The 21,064-nt window shown below is 37.5% G+C and overlaps 1 protein-coding gene across 1 annotated transcript in view; it reads right to left on the bottom strand.

The window, feature by feature from the left end:
* Nucleotides 1-3,031: 3,031 nt before the first annotated feature.
* The window catches only part of PARD6G (par-6 family cell polarity regulator gamma), a 154,427-nt gene continuing 136,394 nt past the window's right edge, over nucleotides 3,032-21,064 (bottom strand). Inside the window, exon 3 of the mRNA XM_074205063.1 lies at nucleotides 3,032-8,710. Coding sequence (XP_074061164.1) covers nucleotides 7,854-8,710 — 857 coding nt within the window. The 3' untranslated portion in view covers nucleotides 3,032-7,853. The remainder of the gene's footprint in view (nucleotides 8,711-21,064) is intronic.

The following is a 21,064-nucleotide window of genomic DNA, read 5'->3' on the forward strand; positions in this document are numbered from 1 at the left end:
AAGCTCAGCCTTATCTTGAGGATCAGCTCCCCATTTGAACTTTATTTGTGTAAGAAGAGTCGAGTCCCATGGAGTCCATGCCTTCTCAAGTTCAAAGGAAGCTGTTTTGAGTGGTCATTTCTTTCAATTACAGCTTAAGTCCGGACTAGAGCAGTCCTCTTTTCACAAACCATAAAGAAGGCTTTAACTCAGAGACAGTCTCTAAGTTGGCTCTGTCTGTATGTGGTTGTTGGCTTGTTGTCTTCTCCTACATGAAACTGTAAGATCCTTTTGTTTTTCTTTGGATCCCTACTTCCTGGAACATAGTAATCAGTTAATGAATACTTGTTTGTTGACTTGGGAAAGTCAATTAACTGCTGTCTGTCTCAGTTTCCTTGTCTGTAAAATGGGAATAATAATAGCACCTACCTCTCTGAGATATTTGGAAAATGCTTTGGAAAATGTAAAAGATTACATAAATAGGTTATCATCATCATTATTGTTATATAACAAGAGAAGCAAATAACATTAGACTCATTAAATAACTTTGCCCTTGCCACCAAATACCCAAATTAATAGGGCAAACTTACTTTTGAGTAGCAAACAATCCCTCACATGAGGCTTTCTCAGTATGTTTCCAGGCTTGGCTCAGATCTCTTCCCCTGCCCTTGGGAGTAGGTTTTTCAGCTGTATTTCTGGGCTCCCAGCTCCCTCTCAGTGGAGTTGCTTTCCTAGGTATTATTCCTGGAAACCATACAGATTGTGTCAGTAGAAAATGTACCACCATCAGAAGGCTTTAGGTTTAGCTCTGTACCCACAGCTGGCCTGGACCTTTCCTTTTCATATATGCTTCACCAGCTTCCTTTTCCAGATTCTTTCCCTTGGGAAAATTCCAGCTTCCAGGCACAAGTTCCCTGATTCCTCAGCCTTCTTCCTACAAGCACTAGCTCCTCCCCATCCTCATCCCTGTCCCATTCCATCTTGAGTATATGGCAGCAAAGGCAATCTGGCTGCCAGGTAATAGGAAGCCATGGAAGGATTTTTAAGAAGAGTTAATCATCAGACTGGAGAGGGGAGAGATTGAAAACCAGCAGCCCTACCAAAAGGCTAGTGCAATGGTCAGGTGTGAGGTGATGAGGGCCTCACTAGAGGCATGGTTGTGTTAGAGGAGAGAAGGGGTGAATTTGAGAGATGTTGCAAAGCTGAGACCTATAGGTCTTGGCAACAAATTGGGATGTGTGTGTATAAGAGTGAGGAAGTGAGGATAACTTCTAGGTTGTAAATCATTGTGAATTGCCAATTAATGTGTTGTAATTCCAAGGTAGAGGGGGAATCTTGCTTTCTACCCATGAACTCCTTACATCCTGCTCAAAATCCTGGTGCTCCCCGTTTATGTCCAAGGGACCACTAGGGACCCCCCCCCCCGGGTTGAGGTGACACAGGCATATCCAGATAACCACAAGAAAATACTATGATGGTAACCAGGGGAGAGTATTGCTTCAATCACATTTTAATAAGGTTCAGAGTTCAGAGGCAAATGATTGGGCTGGGAGTTACATAGACAAAGGGTGGAGATGGAGGATGGGATGGTAGGAGGTAGACAGAGGGAGAGAAGAAAATGGGGAGCAGGAAGAGCATAGAAAGTCACTTATTTAATCTTGGGAGTTGGGAGAACTCAGCATGGGACTGTAGCAGGTAGAGAAGTGCTAAGTAGGGCAGAGTTTGGGGGGGGGGTCCCATTTTTATAAAATTTTGATGATGGGTGATAGACTATAATTTTATCCATGCCGTAATAGGGTATAACATATCCACATCTTCTCAATGCTTATCAGCAACACCTTAGATTTAGTAGGAACATTATGCTTTCCTTGGCCTACTGAGGATGTCTGGAGCTTATCTAAGGTTTACACCAAGGGCTGCTAGTATGACTGAGGGGGGGGGGGTCATTACATTAAGGCTTAGCTACCTTGCCCTAATTTAACACACAGTTTCAGGATGTGGCCTTAGTTAGAAAGTCAGTTTTTAGCAACTCTTAAGCTCCCCTAATTTATGAGGTAGTTTGTACATGACTTCTAGATTCTCAGATTTCCTATCATTACTTTACACTAGCTACCTGTAAACTTGCTATATGTACTGGGTGGGGGAATGGTCAGGCAGACCAGAACAAAATACATATTCAACACACTGGGGCCTGGGAGGATGGTGATATCCTTGACAATAATAAGGAAATTTGGAAGTGAAAGTTTAAGAGGAAAGATATTTTGGAAATGTTGATTCCAACAGGTTCAACTGAACGTTCAACTGTAGCAACTGACAACCTCATCTAGATGTGAGCAGAGAGGTTAAGGCTGGATAGTCGATTTGCAAATCAGCAGCATGGAGACTATACTTAATTAAATCCATGGGATATAATGAGATCACCAAGGGAAGTAGTCTAGAAGAGAAGAATAGAGCTTCTTAGGGTACCCAGACTTAGTTATAATCTAGATGAAGATCCAGAGAAGGATGAAGATGAGAAGAGGCCATTGGCCTTGATAATTAAGAAATCATTGTCAGTTTTGGACACAGCAGTGTTGATTGAAGGATGAGACTAGAGTTAAAAAAAAAGTGAGAGGAGAGGAGGGGAAGTGGAACATCAACACAGCAGTGTTGATTGAAGGATGAGACTAGAGTTAAAAAAAAGTGAGAGGAGAGGAGGGGAAGTGGAACATCTATTGTAAATGGCCTTTTCAAGAAGTTGAGCCACAAAGGGAAGGAGAGCTATAGATATGATAGAGGCAGTGGATGTATCTGGTGATTTTAGGAATTAGAGGAAACATGGAAATGCAGTAGGGAGGTTGCCAATGGACAGGGAGACACAGAAGGTAAGTGAGAGTGGGCATGATGGAGGGGACAATTAGTCAGAGGAGTGGCAAGAAGCAGGATTATCTCTTTGTATGAGACAGGATGAAGGAGGAAATAGTGGCAGAAGGTATCTGAGTGATACAAGTTGGAGGAAGAGGGAAGCAGAGGGAGCTCTTAGAACAAATGTTCTCATTTTTTTTCTGTAAAAAGTTCCCAACCGAGAGGGTGACAGGAGGGGGAATCCTGAGAGGTTTGAGGAGAGATGAAAAAGTTTGAAAAGCTACCATGGAAAGTGAAAGGTGAGTTGATTAAGGGAGATATATAAAAACTGCACAGCATCAGAGAGGGCCCAGTTGAGGTTATGTAATAACTTTGTAGTGAACCCAGTCAGAATGGTGGGCGTGATTGAAGATGGAACTTTGTCCTTGGCACAATCAGTGATATAATAAGAGGATAAGAGTCTGAAGAGGACAGTGGAAAGAGCTGAACTCATTCACCAAGGGGTCAGATGGAGAAAACAGGAAAATATGGCTAGTGTAGAGGGGATGACTTGGTAGAGTACTAAGGGCTCAAGTAGTTGGAGGTCATTTGTGTGGATGAAGAGCATGATTTGGTATTGGAAGGCAGTAAGACAAGTGGAAATTCACTAAAATATGATCAGATATGATCTGTAGCTACCAGAGTTTTGATTGGATGGTAGGAGAGACTTAGAAGTGCCATTGGGAAGCAAGGAATAATCTAACTCTAACATGACAGTGAGTCAAAAGGTATGAGTGAAAGTGCAGCTACTGTTGGAAAGGATGTATCATTAAAGAGGAACTATGTCTCAGTACCAGAAGACGGAAAGAATGGTTAGAAAAAGATTTAAGATGAAATCCAGGTTGTTGCCCTTGGAACAGACACAATGAAAGGAATAGGCAGCATTTGGCTGGAAATAAGGAACTGGTTAGTAGGGGATGGGGAATGGGTTTTGGATAATGACCTACAGACATTCAGAATCTGGGATGTGTAGGATATAAGCAGATTGGATATAAGTAAAAACTACCTCTCATCATTCTAGAGGAAACTGGAGATGGGTCAGGAGACCTGTGCCAGTCAGATAGATGTTGTGTAGGATCACAAACATCGTTGGATCAGAAGGGGGGGGGACTTTCTCAAGTCTTCCTGGCTTCCAGATCAACTTTTTCCTCTATCCTGAGCTGCTACAAGTAGGCAAGCAGGAACAATGGCAACCTAAAATCCATTTCTGAATTGCTGGTGGTTGAGGAAACCTGTTTGCTGCCTTTAGATTCCTTTCTCTCCCTGGGTAGACTGACAAAAGTTAAACAAGAATTTCAGCATTGTGTATAGCAGACTCAACCTGAATTCAGGAGTCCTGGCTTTGACTTACTCATTTTGTAATTCTGGCTAAATGACCTACATTTTCTCTATAAAATATCTCTAATATTACTAGTGAGGCAATTGCTTTATAAACATTTTTTTTTTGGATGGATTTGTGATTTCAGTTTAGGAATTCCTGGTGTGGAAACTTCAGCTAGTGCAAATCTGCAAATTTTCTCCCACTTAAAGAGTTTTTTTAGAGCACAAATGACTGAGTTAGTCACATAGCTATTAGCAGCTAGGTGGAGCAATGGAAAGCTCTAGAAAAGGAGGAAATCAATAGGATAATTGCTTGAAGGGATGGTAAGGTCAAGGTTTTTAAGGTTGGAGAAATCAGGGAATATTTTTGCACAGTGCAGGTAAGGAGCTAGCAAATAAGAATTGTATAATTTGCAATGCCTTTTCTCGCAGTCATGTCAGATTTTGGTTTCTCTCAAAACTATTTCCATCCATCTTCCTAATCTCTAACTTCATTTAAAAAATTCTTTGATCTACTACTGCCATTAGAAAAGAACTTTTGACTCATGAGACCAGTGCATCCTTGACAGATCTGACCTGGGTAATTCAATAGGCAAAAAAGTGAAAAAAAATCTGGTTAATATTTGTCCTTGGTTTTTGAATGCAGACTTAGAGTCAACAGATGTCTTAATATTAACTTCATCTGGTCCCTTAGAAAAGAAACTCCTTTTAAGGAAGGGGTTGAACTACCTAAACACTAGTATACCTCCAAATTCTAATGCTTCTGTGGTTTTACCAGTGATAAAACTAAGGCTGAAACATGAAGTAACAGATGATAACACTGGAAGCCAGTGTTATTGATTCCCAGTTAAATGTCCTTAGCATGACAGCATGATGCTTCTCATCCCCTTGGCTCCTTTGTCTATTTGTCTACTATGGAGATTATTTAGGCATTTTTCCTATTTATCAGTAATATTCTTTACTTTGTCTAGCTTACTACTGAAAAATTCTATTAACACATTTTTAGTACAAAGAAAAAATACTGATTCTTCCACATACAAAACCAAAACTTTAATATGCAATACTACAAAGTCCTTTTTTTTAATAAAGAAAATGACAAGTAGCCAAAAGTAGAAAAATACACCTTTGTTCTTAAAATGGAAGATATTTTCAACTGATTTTTCTTTTCCTTTTTAATAGTTGACATTTTCTGAATTGGGCAACAAAAATAGGCTGACAAAAAAGAATTCTCGACTTTGGCCAACAGAACAAATTACTAAATGAAACAGGCAGGTCCATAACCAGCTGTAAGGGTTGGTGTGATGGAGTTAACAGTTTGCTCAGTATAATATTCGTGTTTGCATTCTGGAGGGGCCAAAAACAGGTCCATTGGCATTTTTCATTATGGCGAATTATCATCTTGCATCAGTCTTTTCCCCTAGATGTCTAAAAGCAGGGTCATCTTCAGATCTTGTGGACCAGAAAAAATGAAAGCTGTTTGTACCCTACAGTGTACAAAAAAAAAATACTAGCACAGGTAAAGAGAACCACAACTACCAAAAATACACAATTTGTCTGATATAAATATTTTCCAAAGGAAAAATTATTTTTTTTCACATAATTCATTCACTAAAAACCCTTTAAGTCAACTGTTTTCCTTCCAACATACAGTATATGTCATACATGAATGTATGTATCTCAAAACAGTACTCCCATTGACCAGTAAGTGGTGCTGATCTAAAAGAAATCATAAAATCAGCAGCCTTAGCTTTCTGCATCTGCTGCAGTGTTTAAAAAATATTTTATACATACATATTTATACAAAAATTTATTTTAGATGAACTCGCAGAATGTATGTTGGATGCCCCCCAATAAAATACATTTCCATATAAAATTTAGCTAGAACATTAGGAAATCTTTAAAATTAGTCAATATGTAAACATATTGCTGGAAGAATAAAGGAAAATGGCCATAAAAACTATGGAATCAGGATTTTCAAGGTAACACCAGTCTCTATTAAAAAGTAGTTCTATATGACCTGCAAAAACTTATAAACAAAAGAAACACATATGCATCATATAAACATGTTTATGTTCATACAAACAAAATGTGCACTGTGTAAATGTGTATGTGTGTATATATAGATGGCCTCATATATAGGCAGTACACATATTAATGTACACATGCATCTTTAAATATATAGATTGTTTATATATGCATCTACAGATGCCACATACATACAGCACATTCATCCATAGGTATGAACATATGTATGTCTATATGGTTACAGCATACATACAACATACTATGTTTATACATAAATATATGCATATGTGCACAAACATGTTCATATAGCCACTTACGTATATAATTTATATACATTCTGAAGACTTCCACAAGTATTTGTAGAAATGGAGCAAAGGAAGTATTTTTGGGATAAGTACATGCCCTCCTCTAAGAACACTGCAAACAAGCCATTTGACTGTATCAATTCTGATTTATAGGTGTAGGTGCCTATATGAATCAGTAACTACACTCATATATACAAATATGGACACAAGAACATACATATGTGTATACAGAAATGTCTCACATACACATAAAACATTTATGTCTACATGTGTGTACACATAACAAATATATGTGCTAAAGAAATTAAAATATTTAAATGACTTGTTATCCTAGAAATAATCACACTTATCCCAAAGCATTGACATTGCTACAAACATTTTTGGAATTGCCTTCAGATGTTGGGAAAAATCAAGTTTATAGGCTCTATAGGTTCTTTCCTCCTTTTAAAAAAAAAAAACAAACAAAAATGCAACACTTCTTCCTAGTTAATGTGCCTAGTGGCTTTTTGATGTTTCTAAAAAATCAAATCCCTCAATCAAAAGCAGGTACTCCAGAATTTAAGTAACAAACAATAGCTACCACCCAGTGCCTACTTTAACAATACTTAACATGATGTATTTAGACTGATTTATACAAACAGCAAAGACAGCAAGTTTCATATTATTTATACATATAAATATACATTCATGTGTGTATATTCATATATGTATCATAGGATTCAGCTATGTCTGTTAACCTCATTCCTTTTAGTCAAGTCTTGTATGTAATGTTATTGCCTAGACACACAAACCAATGCACTTGGTAAAGTCTATCTGCAGTGGTCATTTAGTGTTGTTGATATACTATATCCTTATTTAATTTGAGAAGTTGCATTTGTTTTCAAACTCATTTTTTTAACACAATTTAATTTCATATTTTAAAAGCTCGAGTATGGCTTTTATTGCATTTGGATATGATATAATTGATTTGCATATAAGCATTAATATAAATATAATTTATATGCATTTGCAAAGTCATTATAATTACACAACACTTTTATTTTCCAACCTACACCTTTGAAAGAACCGTGCAAAACAGGAAAAGGAAATTAAAGACAAATAAGAAAAGAAATATACAATTATTTCTATTTATTTTAAAATGGGGATAGCTACTTTCTGTTTTATCTATCCCTCAGTGTTTTTGTAATGTGACCATTATGCATATAATCAATGAGATCTCTTTCTTGCAGTTCATTTCCTTCCACCAGTGAGGTTTGTAAAAATATATGTCCTTAGGGTATGTGTGTGTGGTTCTAATCAGTTCTGTTCAGATTCACTTTCAGATCACAAACAGTAGAACCACTAAAGGGTGATCACTGTTCCATCCTCTTCAATTCCTCCCCTAGGAATGACCAGACTATGACGTGGATCTGATTTTAGGGAACTCAGTAGTTTGTGGAGATTGCCATTGCTTTCTCTACTGGAGTTGTTAAGTGTAAGATCCCGCTGCAGTCTGTGGCTGAAATTGGTGCCATTGACCCGTGAGAGGCTGCCAGAAGGCAAACTTGGCGTTTTGGAAATATGCTGAGGCTCCAGAGCTCCTTCAATGACAATGTCGGTCTCTTCATCACTCTCCATTTCATCAGGGTGGAAGTTTTGTAGGACATGGGAAGAAGGCAAGCTATGGTGGCTGGCGGTACTGTCTGTGGACTGACCTGAGCTACCAGACATCCGACTGCTACGGATAATATTGTTCCTTTGGTTGGCTGGCTTAACGGTGATAATAAGATTATGGCTGTTGGCAATCATCATGTCTGTGACCTGGTCAAGGGTTTTGCCGGCCACTTCAATCCCATTCACTTCTAAGACTTCATCATTCACAGCCAGCAGCCCTGTACTCTCAGCAAGGCCACCAGGGACCATGCGGGAAATGAAGATGCCTGGAACTTTCTCAAGACCATGAGGTGTCACCCTCACACTGGTACCATCACGGATATAAAAACCAAGTGGTTTCTCACACCCATGTCGATATAGCCGGACCCTTCTGTGGGTTTCAGGAAGGATGTCCACATCAATGATGGAAGACACTGGTCTGAAGTCATGGGGCATGCTGATATTGAGGTGAGGACGCCGGCGAAGGTTATCATTACGAAGGGTGACCAGGACTTTCTTCTTCCTAGTTAATGTGCTGGTCCCAAAGTTACAGTAGTCTACTTCTTCTGAAATAACAAAAAGAAATTAAAATTAGTAATGGTCTCCATCCCCATAGATCACATGATAACTCCTCTTTCTATAGTGCTTGAACCTTTACAGATTGCTTCCTTTACAATCCAATAAAGATGGTAGTACAAATATTTGAATCCCAGGTCTCTTGACTTAAAACGGTGTTGTTCCAAGCCTCAAGGCCTGGTACAAACTCCCACTTACCAAATTGGCTAATATGACAGAAAAGGAAAATGACAAATATTGGAAGGAATGTAGGAAAATTGAGACACATCAATACTTTTGGTGGAGTTGATTGATCCAGTCATTCTGGAGAGTACTTTGGAACTGTAGTCCAAGAGACTATAAAATCCATTTGCTAAACAAATAACTAGGAATGTATCCTAAAGAGATGTGTATTAAAAAAAAAAGAAAGGACCTGTATCTATGAAAATATTTATAGTAGCTCTTTTTGTGGTGGCAAATAATGAGAAATTGAGGGGATGCCCATTGACTGAGGAATGGCCAAACAAGTTAAGGTATATGATTGTGATTGTGTAAGAAATGAAGAGTAGGATGCTTTTAAAAAAACTTGAAGACAAATCAAAATTTAAAATTTAAGTGAGTAGAACCAGGAGAACATTGTATACAGTAATAAATATTGTATGATGATCAACTGTGGATAGCTATTCACAGCTAGTGGATATTGTAGTGCAGCTATTCTCTGCAGTACAACAGACAATGCTATCCATCTCCAGAGAAAGAGCTGATGGTGTCTGAATGCAGATTGAAGCATATTTTTCAAACACTTTATTGTTCTTGGGGTTTTCTGTCTGTGTTTTCTTTTACTACATGACTATATGGGAAATATGATTTGTATGATGGCACATGTATAAACCTATATAAAATTGCTTGCCTTTTCAGTAAGGGGTAGAGTTGTACAGGATTTGGAATTCAAAATTTTAAAAAAGTGAATATTACTGACATAAGACATATTGCCTCTTCTTTTTAAGTTCATGTTTTGTTTTGTTTTGTTTGTAACAATCTTGTTGGGCAGCTAGATGGCCCAGTGAATAGAGCACCAGCCTTGGAGTCAGGAGGATCTGAGTTCAAATCCGGCCTCAGACACTTAGTAATTACCTAGCTGTGTGACCTTGAGCAAGCCACTTAACCCGACTGCCTTGCAGAAACCTTAAAAAAAAATTTGTTTTATTGAACACGAAAATTAGCTTTTGGGGGCAGAATTTGACCATGGATTTGACTTCTGGTTATACTTCTTACTACTAGTGTGATCTTGGTGAAAAATGAGGGGACTACCTCTATGGCCCTTTCTAGCTTTAAAGCCTGTGGTCCCATGCCCTACTCAACAACTCAATTCCAGCCACACAGAAATGCATTCTAATTTCTAACTTATTATTCGCTGCTACTCCACTCTTGCCAATTTTAAGGCACTGACTTTTGGGCTTTATGAAAAAAATCCCTATTCAGTTGCTGCTAAGCAGGCTGCCTAAAAGGCCCACATTTAGTTAAATACTTTGCATACTTGGTTCTGTTGGCAATTCTCTCTTGGTCTCTCTCAATGGCATCTGCCTTGTTTGGGTTGGTGAAGCTGTTTGCCAACTGAGAGGCTTGGCAAGTTGACAATTTCTTCTTCCTCCTTTCCCCATCTCCAAATACTGGCACTTTTTCTGACATTTCTCTTTATACAGGGCACCTCCACCTCACCCTCATCCTCCAAATCTCAACCTTTAATGAGGTGTCTTGAGAAATAAAGTCCCTTAAATCACTGGATACCTACAGATCCCAGCATCTTTGACCTCTGTGAGGAAACTGACCTACTTCATTTATGACTATAACAATAAAATTCTAATAGTTGCTTCATTTTATTTTAAACATAGATGGTGGGGAGGGAATTGGGCAGAACATATTTGAGAGGAATTCAGAAGTATCAATGGAATATGGCAAGAGTATTCATTTAAATGACTATTTATTAAAAAAAGAATTAAGACCTTCTCTAGGACCTAGCTCTAGCCAACAACGTATTCTATTTCTTTTAATTTACAAGAAACAATAAGTTATGAACCTCTTGAAATGGCACTAGGAGCACCAGGCACACCCGCTGCTTAAACAGCTGCTTTTCATAGGACTTGCTGCCAGACAGAATACCAAAATTCAGCCAGATAAGATTCTATAAACAAGCTGAATTCTTCAGAAAAGCATGCTCCTATAGAAACTGTGTGTGAGAGCTCTTGGCTTATAATTTCCTTTGGGAACCATGGAACATTAGTTGACAGCTCTGGAAAGTACTTCAAAGACAGAATCACTTCCACTAAGGAGAGCAGCCCTTCAGGCAGCTTGGGATGAAGCCAACGACTCATTAAGAAGGATGTGCATTGTCCCTCAGTCCATAACTGAATATTAAAAGTAAATAGAGAGGTCCTTCTAACAGTACCAAGGGACCCAAAATAGCTACTATAATGGTCCCATTTCATAGGTATCACAGAATCCTAGATTTTGAGCTGAAGAGACTCTTAGTCAACATCTAGCTCAACTCCCCTGGGCAGTTATATGGAGCATTTAGGAAGACCCAAGTTCAAATTTGACCTCAGAGACTTACTAGCTTTGTGACCCTGGGCAAGTCATTGAACCCTATTTGCCTCAGTTTCCTCATCTGGAAAATGAGCTGGAGAATGAAATGTCAAACCACTCCAGTATCTTTGCCAAGAAAACCCCAATTAGGACCATGAAGAGTCAGACATGACTGAACAGCAAGATCAACCCCCTCATTTCACAGATGAAGAAACGGAAGCCCAGAGCCAGATAAAGTGATTTGTTCATGGCTGCACAGACAGTAAGTAGAAGGCACAGAATTTGACGCCTATGATATCAAATCCATTATATAGATGTTCTTTACTATTCCAGGGGTATGGACATCTCTCTTTCCCCAATTTATTCCTATGTACCTTTTCTCAGAATTATGTATATTTAAATGAATAAAATGCAAAGGAAATCAATTATATTAAAATATAATTATTAAAACATTCTTTAAGAGTTCACAGACCCCCAGGTTAAGGTTTGCTTCCTCTCTTAAATCCATGATTTTTCTGACCAAATCCTTATTAAGAAAGCAGTCACAATAAAGGTCTAAATATATAAAAAAAATCTGCTAAAGTAGGATGTCATTAATAGAATCAAAATTTCAAGATCTGAAGTTTCACGAAGTTTTTACATCTTTTAATTTCTTTTTAAATGTATTATATTTTAATTTGCCTTGTAATATGTATGGTTTATATAGAAAAGATTAATGTCCTGGCCTGTTAAAACTTCTTAGTTTAGAACCTAAATTAAGGCCATTCAAAATCTGATTCAATCTACCCTTCCAACTTTGTTTCCAGCCAATTGAAACTACTAGCTGTTGCCTGAGCTCACCCTTTTGTCTTTGTTTTCCTCCTTGTAAGGCTACAGTTAATTGATTTGCCTAAGATCACACAACTCAAGTTCTGCCTTTATTTATGAATCCCAGTTGTTTCTCTCAAAAGAACGAAAACTCCTTGAGGGCAGGCACTGTTTATTTTTCTTGTTTTTGTATCCCACAGTACCTGTCACAGGTACTTAATAAATAAGTGCATAAATGAATGAATGGCAAAACTGTGGTATTTTTACCATTGAATATTTTCCACTGGGCTAACTTAAAGGGGAAAAACTGGCTACAAACAAGAGCCCAGGCACATTTATATTTTCAAATGTGATAAGTGTTATTAAAGATAACATTTTATTGCCAATGCTAAAATTAAAAGCAAAAGTTTGGCTGAGTTTTTTTTGATTTCTCTTGAGGGCATTTTACCCATCAGAGTGAGATTCCAGGGATTAATGCAATTACTTACTTGATGTTGAGCCTGGATTTCCCCATTTGGAATTTCAAACCACTTTTAGGATATTTGTTGTATACAAACAAGCAAGAATACCAGCAGACTACAGTTACAACACGTTGGCATCCAGTTCTTGGCAGGGCAATCACAGACAGAAAACAAGACAAGAACCCTAAGTATTCCCCAGAGCTGTGACAGTTCAGTGAATGAATTCTTCCTGAAGGTGAGGGTTGGAGCTGGCTATGAGGGGAATCCTGCAGCTACAATAATGAGAATAGGGTTCCCACCTCCCCTCCAAAACATTGAGCTGATAAACACCTGATGATTTTGATCAGGAAAAGAGCTGAAAGGCAATTTATCCAGCTGGCCCAGCAGGACAATGGAATAGCTCACATTATCTTTCAGGTAAGCAAGTGACCCTTGGCAAACTGAAAACAGAAGACTCTTGTGGCTGATCATCACTGAGACGAATTCGAATAGAGTGAGGCTAAAGAGTTTGAATTTCTTAAACAATTAAAAATTAGCCCTAATCCAGATAATAGATCTGTAACTATTCCTTTTTTTTTTTTTTTTTTTTTTGGATTTTGCAAGGCAGTGGAAGACACACAGATTAAGTGTCTGAGTTCACATTTGAATTCAGGTCCTCTTGACTTCAGGGCCAGTGCTCTATCCACTGAGGGACCTAGCTGCCTCTAATTATTCCTTTAAAATATTTTATATTTTATCCATTTATTCTAGTTATATATGTTACATTTGCCATATTCATATTATGCATACATATTTTATTATTTATATAACAAAACACTTAATAAAAACAATTCCTTTAAAATATATTATTTCAATTTCTCTTTCTTCTCACTCTAGTCAACTCCTTCCCAACTGTTCTTAATTCTAAAAGTTTACAGCTTATAAATAAAGTTACCTCAATTACTACCTCTACAAAAGCACTCCTCTGATGTCTCATTTCACTATGGCATTAACCAAGGTGATATATTAGATCCTGTGCTGGTAGAGGTCATATGAGCTAGCAGAGCTTATCAAGTTAGAATTAGACTAAGATCTTTATGATAGACCGTATATACTCTACAAAGAATAGCCTGGAAAATTGTATCATACATTGTCCACTGGGTAATGACTTCTTAGGCCCCTGTGATACAAGGCACCAATTTCATCATATCCCCTCCTAAAGAATGACTCACTGCCAATTCTTGAAACGGTGGTAGCTTTAGCAGTCATCTTGTCCGACAGCCTCTAGAAATTTGGAGTCTTGGATGATAGTGACTAGACCAGACACTTAATGAGTGATAAAACACTGCTTTACTCAAGCTCTATCCTCTCCCCATGTTTACCCTTCTCATACTTGCTTCTCAGCATTTGCTCACACTTATCCCCTCTTTCTAGAATGACCTTCCTGCTAGCCACACCTCCTTCAAGGCCCACATGAAGGCATCTCTCTCATGCTGGCAGCCCACATTGATGTCTTCTTCCTCCCATCTCTAACACACAGACAAATGTATGCATGGAATTCCTATTATGGAAAAAGACTTAAAATTATGAACTGAAGAGGGGAAATTTAGGAGGGAAGAGGAAGGGAATAAGCATCTGTATTGCATCTATTATGTACTGGGAAATAGGTATTGTTATTATCCCCATTGAGTTGAGGAAAATGAGGCAAATAGAGAAGCAAAAGACCTAATTTGAACTAGGGTCTTCGAATTTCAGGTCCAGAACTCTACAGTGCCACATAACTATGAATTTATTGAAGATATTCAAGTTTCTTGGAAGATGATCTTGAAAATCTTAAGATAATTGAGGATCCATTTTGGGTTACATTTCCTTTTTTTGGGGGGCCTAAATTCCTATTCCTATAGCACAGTGCTGGAACCAAAGGATGCATTCAGTAATTGTTTAATAACCTACATAGGAAATAGATTTTATTTCTCTCATCCCAGATCATATTATGCAAAGAATGTTGTCCAATTTTTCCCTGGTGTGATGATACACACCTGTAATCCCAGCTACCAGAGAAGCTGAGCCTGGAAAATCTTATAAACTCCAGAGTACTGAGCTGCAGTAGGCTTTGCCAAACCTAGTTCTCCACTAAGTTCAGCATCAATTTGGTAAAACCCCAAGAGCAGGGGAATATCAGGCTAATAAAGGAGGGCTGAACCAGCTCAAGTTAGAAACAGAGCATACAGACCAATCAACAATGGGATCAAGCCTGTGAATAGCCTCAGTACTCCCCATCCTGAGTAAGATGGGGAGATCCAATCTTAACAAAGAAAAAAAGAAAAAAGATGGTGAGATTTAATTTAAACAGGTCCCCAGTGATCCCTTTAGGAAGGGTGAATTTTTTCCTCCAGTGAGTCTATGACATTTGTCAGCAGAGAAAAGAGCTCGCTATGAGCTCAAGGGAGAATTTATCTTGGCAATTAAGAATTAGACTTTGGCGCAGTGGATAGAGTACCCACCCTGGAGTCAAGTGAACCTGAGTTCAAATCCAGCCTCAGACACTTAATACTTAGCTGTGTGACCTGGGGCAAGTCACTTAAGCCCATTACTTGGAAAAATTAAAAAAAAATTAGGCTTCAAAAAAGCCTACACACAGAGAGAGAAAGGACTCTGGAGCCCTGCAGTTCCAGAATGATGAGTGGCCTTGGCCATTCATCTCTGCCTCACTGGCACAGTATTCTGTTTGTGCCTATTCTTTCCTTGGATGCTTTCATAATTGGAGGAGTGTGCCTCGGGTTTATGGAGAAAAGCTTCATAGCTGCTGGTTTTATGCCATCTCAGCAGATAACTTTACTAAGAACCATTTCTGCCTACTCATGGACTGTTAAAAGGGATAGCATATTGATAGTCTCAACAGCTATATCAGTAGGACCTGGAACCCACAAAATACTCTCTGGGAGTACTCATTCCCTGGGGACCTAATCTACAAGTTTAAATTGAAGGACTGGCCCAGAGAGGAGTGCTACCTATTAAAGTAGGGAAATTTACTTATTAGTAAATGTCTGTTAACATAGACATTATAAAAAACATTCTAACTTTAATTTTCACTTAGGTATTTAAAAGCCATTTCTTAGCCACATCATAAAGTCTGGGTAGATTCTTTGTTAAGATATATTTCTAACCACCTAATGTGCTTTGCTAAAAATAAGATGCAATTTATTCTTTTAAGTCCTTTCCAGACTAAAAGACCTACCATTTTGTCACCATCTGGATGGGTAAACAAATGCTGTCCCTTTTCATTTGTGTTTATCCTTCTGAAACCAGGACATAGGGAGAGATCATAGTGTAATGACACCATATGGCCAAGTTAGCCCTAACAAAAATATACTGAATTAATCATTCATTTGTTTCTTCTGTTCTCACATAATGGACATGTATGCATGCTAAAACAAAACTCTCAAGGTTCAGGTGTATAATCATTCTGAAAAAAATTGGACTATTGACCTCATTCCATACAGACCCTGTAAGGCTCCTTTGGAAAGTCAAAAGCAGAAGATTCTGAAACTTTTTCAGGCTTCATTGATTCAAGGGAGAGCTGTTCTAGATCTTGAGTCAAAGTTCTATAATTAAGCTTTTAATTATGCTTCTACTTTTTAGAAGAATGGAAGAGTACAAAACAGGTTCTAACCTACCCATAGTCAACGTGAAAGCTTGATGTGCTACAACACAGAAGATGGCCAAAGGGCCCCTCCATTTGAATTATTAATAATAAAACAAATAATAGTAACAACAGATTTTAATATTGCAACAATCTGTAATTTCATACAAAAACAGGATGAGGAAAACACCATGTTTTCATTATATTTCCTCAGCTTTTTTGGTAAAGGATGTAGGTAGTAAAACTTCATTTACAGATTAAAATTGTTTTCTCTTTATCAATATTAAACTATTTTAAAATTATGAAGTATAATAACATTTTGAAGTGGATTTATTGACATAAACAGGGTAGTGGGGAAAGAACATTGATTTTGGACTCAAAGGATCAATTTTCAACTCTCAGCTGATCAGCTGTGTGACTTTGGGCAATTCATTTGACCTCCAATTTTCTCAACTGGACTAAATAGAGGGAGATTGGATGGTCTCTGAGGTACCTTCTAGCTCTAGGTTTGTTTTTTTTTAGTTTTTACAAGGCAGTGGGGTTAAGTGACTTGCCCAAGGTCATGCAGCTAAGTAATTATTATAGGTCTGAGACTGGATTTGAACTTGGGTCCTCCTGACTCCAGGGCTGGTGCTCTATCCACTGTGTCACCTAGCTGCCCCAGCTCTAGTTTTGATACTCTGTATTAGTATTTAAACATCTGAAATCACCAAATTTCATATTCCTACAACTGTGTCCATGATCCATAAACTATGAGAAGATTCTATACGTGTTATTTATTGTGAGCACAGAACTCAATATCATTGTACTAAGTACTTTCTACTCAGAATTTAAAAGTTCTATCTCAGTCTTTCTTGAGCACTTATCAATAACTGTCATTTTGGCTCATGATACCTCAGGGGGAAAAAATCTGTCATCAATTCCCTCCCCCTAAAAAACCAATCAAATGTTGATCCAGAAAACTAATTTTAAAATATAAAAGTATAATCTGATGCTATCAACCAGAAGTTGACACGTGACTAGAAAAAACTTATACAACAACTAATTACTGTCAGTTATTCAGTTATAAATAATTGTTAACAGAAATTAATATAACACTTCAAAGTCTACAGAATGTTTTATTATACATTATCTCTTTTGGGTTTATGAGGTACAATAAAACTTATCACTATTTTATAAATGTGAAAATGAATGTTTAGCAAAGTTCACACATTTGAACTTGGTCTTCCTGACTCCACGATTTCTTGTAATCAGTTGAAGATGCAAAATATCAAAAGGTCTTTAAAATTTGAAACCATATCTTGAATTTTGATTAATATTCTATGATCATTAGACTGACAGATTATTTTTTTTAAACATAGCTACATAGGAACAGTGAGGTGGCACAGTGGATAAAGCACCGGCCCTGAAGTCAGGAAGACCTGAGTTCAAATCAGGCTTCAGACACTTAATATTGATTTAGCTGTGTGATCTTAGGGAAATCCTTGCAAAAAAATAACTAAAACAAACATAGTTATGTGTAGCACATATAAAAGATATTTTGGGGGTGAGACTGTTGGCCAAATTTTCCTTAGGATGACCATAGCAAAAGCTGGAGGGCAATTTATCATTTTACTGAATCAGACCAAAAAATACTTATAAAAACATCTTTTGATTAAATAAACCATTTGTCTGAAAATAGAAGTGAAATCATATCTTACCCTTCAAACTCCTTGTTTTACAGATGTCATTTGACAGATAAGTGACAGGTCAAGTCATACAGTAAGTACAGGCATGGGGTGGGGTGGAGAAGAATAAATTCTGGTCCTGAATCCCAAATCCATTAGACTTATCTGTCAATTCAACAAATACTGAACTCCATGTGCATCCTGAAGGAGGTGTGGTAGAAATTTCAAAGTATAAAGATCAAGTACTTTATACTTCATGGTTTTCATTATATCTTCCTTTTAATTTGAATAGCACATACCCATAGGTCCAAATATAGACCACTGTTTCCCCCAAATCTGACAAAGAAATATACATCCAGAAGTCAATTAGAGTTCTAACCCAACCAAACAAAAAACCAGTACCGAATATTGACCAACCTAGAAGCCTAATTTCTTTTCATAAAACAAATCATTATCAGTCTGATGCTGTGAGTATGAAAGAACTTAACATTAGTTTTTTGAAAAGATAATAAGCACATGAAATTAGGGTTAGGCAGGAAGCAAGGTAGTGAAACCTGTCATCTTACTGAGGTTGGTGGATTGAGTCCTGGCCTAAGTTGATTGGGAATCTGCAGGAAATATATCATCCTGAGAAGGAGGATTTGAAAAGAAGAGCAAGACAAGGCAGGGGTGAACCTTGTCAGAAACATAACAGGACAAAGTTTCCAAGCTGATTATCAGTATGATTGGCCTGCGAATATATAGCTACATTTTCAACCAGGGTGGGATAAAGAGACACCCCCCCCCCCAGCTACCTCCCAATAAAAAGACAGAAAGATTTATGGTTAGATAAATAAATGAACTCAAACAAATAAATGGAATATTAAGAAATGAAGAGAAATAGTAAACAATATGAGAACTAAACAGATAATATTTATTACAAAATTTAAGCCATCCCTAGTAGGTTAGGGCAATCAATGAAGCCTTCACATAGGAGGTAGGGCTTGAACCAAAAATAGGATTTGGATAGATAGATGGCAAAACCTAACCCCCAACAGTTTTCAGTCTCACAATGTAGATGAATCCTCATGATCCTCTCCTCTAACTTTTACTAGCTGTTGTATTATAAATTTCTTCCTTTCCAGGTGGAGAGGGAGGTGCCTGGCATCACTCACTAACAAGTCCTGGGGCAGATTAAGGAGTGCCTTTGATAGAGCCCTAAAAGGGAGTAGCATCCTGTCCTCCTTCCCAGAGACTGCCACTGACTCTGTCAGCTATAACGAAAGAAGAGAATAAGGGGAAGAGTGGATTTAGGTAATTCTCAAGAAGAAAAGGAAAGGGGCCACTTCATAGCTTTCTTGGTCAGTCTTAGATCTTGAAGGCTCACATGCAGGAGAATACTTGTGGCAGGAACTTCTTGTCTGTGTGCAATGAATGAAAAATGCTTAAATATCTTATTTGTCTGAATATAGCCACCCTTCCTCCAATAAGATCTTTTTTGGAAAGGGAAACTTTTGTTTTGAAAGGAGAATTATAAAAGTACACAGACTGAAAAATAATTGCCTTATAGACCATTTTTAGGTTTTCTATGTTAGATGGGGAGGTGAGGAGAAGGGTAGCCTATATTTGGACTTAATATTGTATAATATTCAAATAAAAAGGAAAGCAAAATGTATTATCTTTTTCTAAAAAAGAACCCCCAAGAATTCTTAAGTAAGCATAGTGGTTTTATGCTGAAAAAAAAATCACTAAGCATTTAGATATCCTAAATAATGAAAGCTCATATTTAAATAACACTTTAAAGTTGCAAAGAATTTTATATACATGATCTCATTTGATCCTCATAATCCTATGAGAAGAATATTGTACCTATTTTCATAGATCACAAATCCAAGGTTAAGTGTCTTTCTCTGGAGTTACCCTGTTGAGTTAAACACCTGAGCTGTCATTTGAACTCAGGTCTTTTTTTGTCACCAAGTGCAAATGCTCTCTTTCCTCACTTCATCTGCTTCTATACAATGAGTTAAGAATGATTTTTTTACATTTTAAAGTAAAGTTTTTATTTTTTAATGGAAAACCCATGGAGGACAGGCTGCATTTGGCCTACAAGCCCAAATTTTCTGACCACCACTGTATGTCATACTACTCAGATAACCAGTTGTAAACTGAGGCGGGGGGGGATCTGTATCTTTCCAAATGAAGAAATAAGGAAATGAGATACCATCTAATCTCATCCTGCCTTCATCCATGGACAAAGATATCCAAGATGTGCAGATTTATCAGCACATTCATCACATGGTGCCAGTCCTTTTACTTATCGGCACATGTTGGTGTTTTTCCTTCCATTTTCAATGAGTATGAATAGTAGGTGAAACAATTTTTTCCACTCTTCTTTTCCATAGTAGAAAAGTTAGGGGGAGAAAAGCCTCCTTTTCTGAAACAACTAACTTTTTTGGTCTCAATCTATGATTTTTGCTATTGTGGGGAGGTCTCAGAGGAACAGTCTTCTACCAATACAAATCAACAACCCTTCTGCAATTTACTAGGATCAAATGAGATTGTGTACATAAAATTCTTTGCAACTTTAAAGTGTTATATAAATGAGACCAGTAGACCCTAGATTGTACTGAATTTCGGGTCATTATGCCATGCTTTTTCCTCTAGACAAACTATCTTAGGATACCCTACAAAGAAATTATATATTATAAATACCATAGTAAATGAGAATAGCTAGTGATGGGACTTGTGATTGATAGAACAAGCTCATGGATGAGAAAACTCTTGTTGTGTCAATGTGTGTCAGTATCCTTTTTACAACTTCTAGTTTAGGAGAGTTAGGAGTAATGAGAGCTAAAACGAACTGTCCAAAGTCACAGGCAGGAGATTTGAACCTAGCTCTGAGGCTAGCTCTCTAAGCATGCTTGTACCATCTCTGAACAGTAGTGGAAAAAACCAATACAAACAAAACAAAGGACAGAAATAGAGAAGGGAGTCACAAATTGTTATGGATAATTGTTGATTTTAAAAAAGTTTAGTCGTAAATGTATTTGATTTTTTGTTTTGGTGTTTAAAGTTAATTTCATATTCTTTACAAGACTTGAGTTTATTACAAAATGAAACTAATTTTATCCACTGAGGATATAAGTTCAAACCTGGTCTCAGAGATTTACTTACTAGCTATGTGAACCTGGGCAAGACACTTATCCCTAATTGCCTCCCTCATATGAAAAAATGAGGGAGAAGAAA

Source organism: Macrotis lagotis, chromosome X (genome assembly GCF_037893015.1).
Source record: "Macrotis lagotis isolate mMagLag1 chromosome X, bilby.v1.9.chrom.fasta, whole genome shotgun sequence".
Taxonomy (NCBI): Eukaryota; Metazoa; Chordata; class Mammalia; order Peramelemorphia; family Peramelidae; genus Macrotis; species Macrotis lagotis.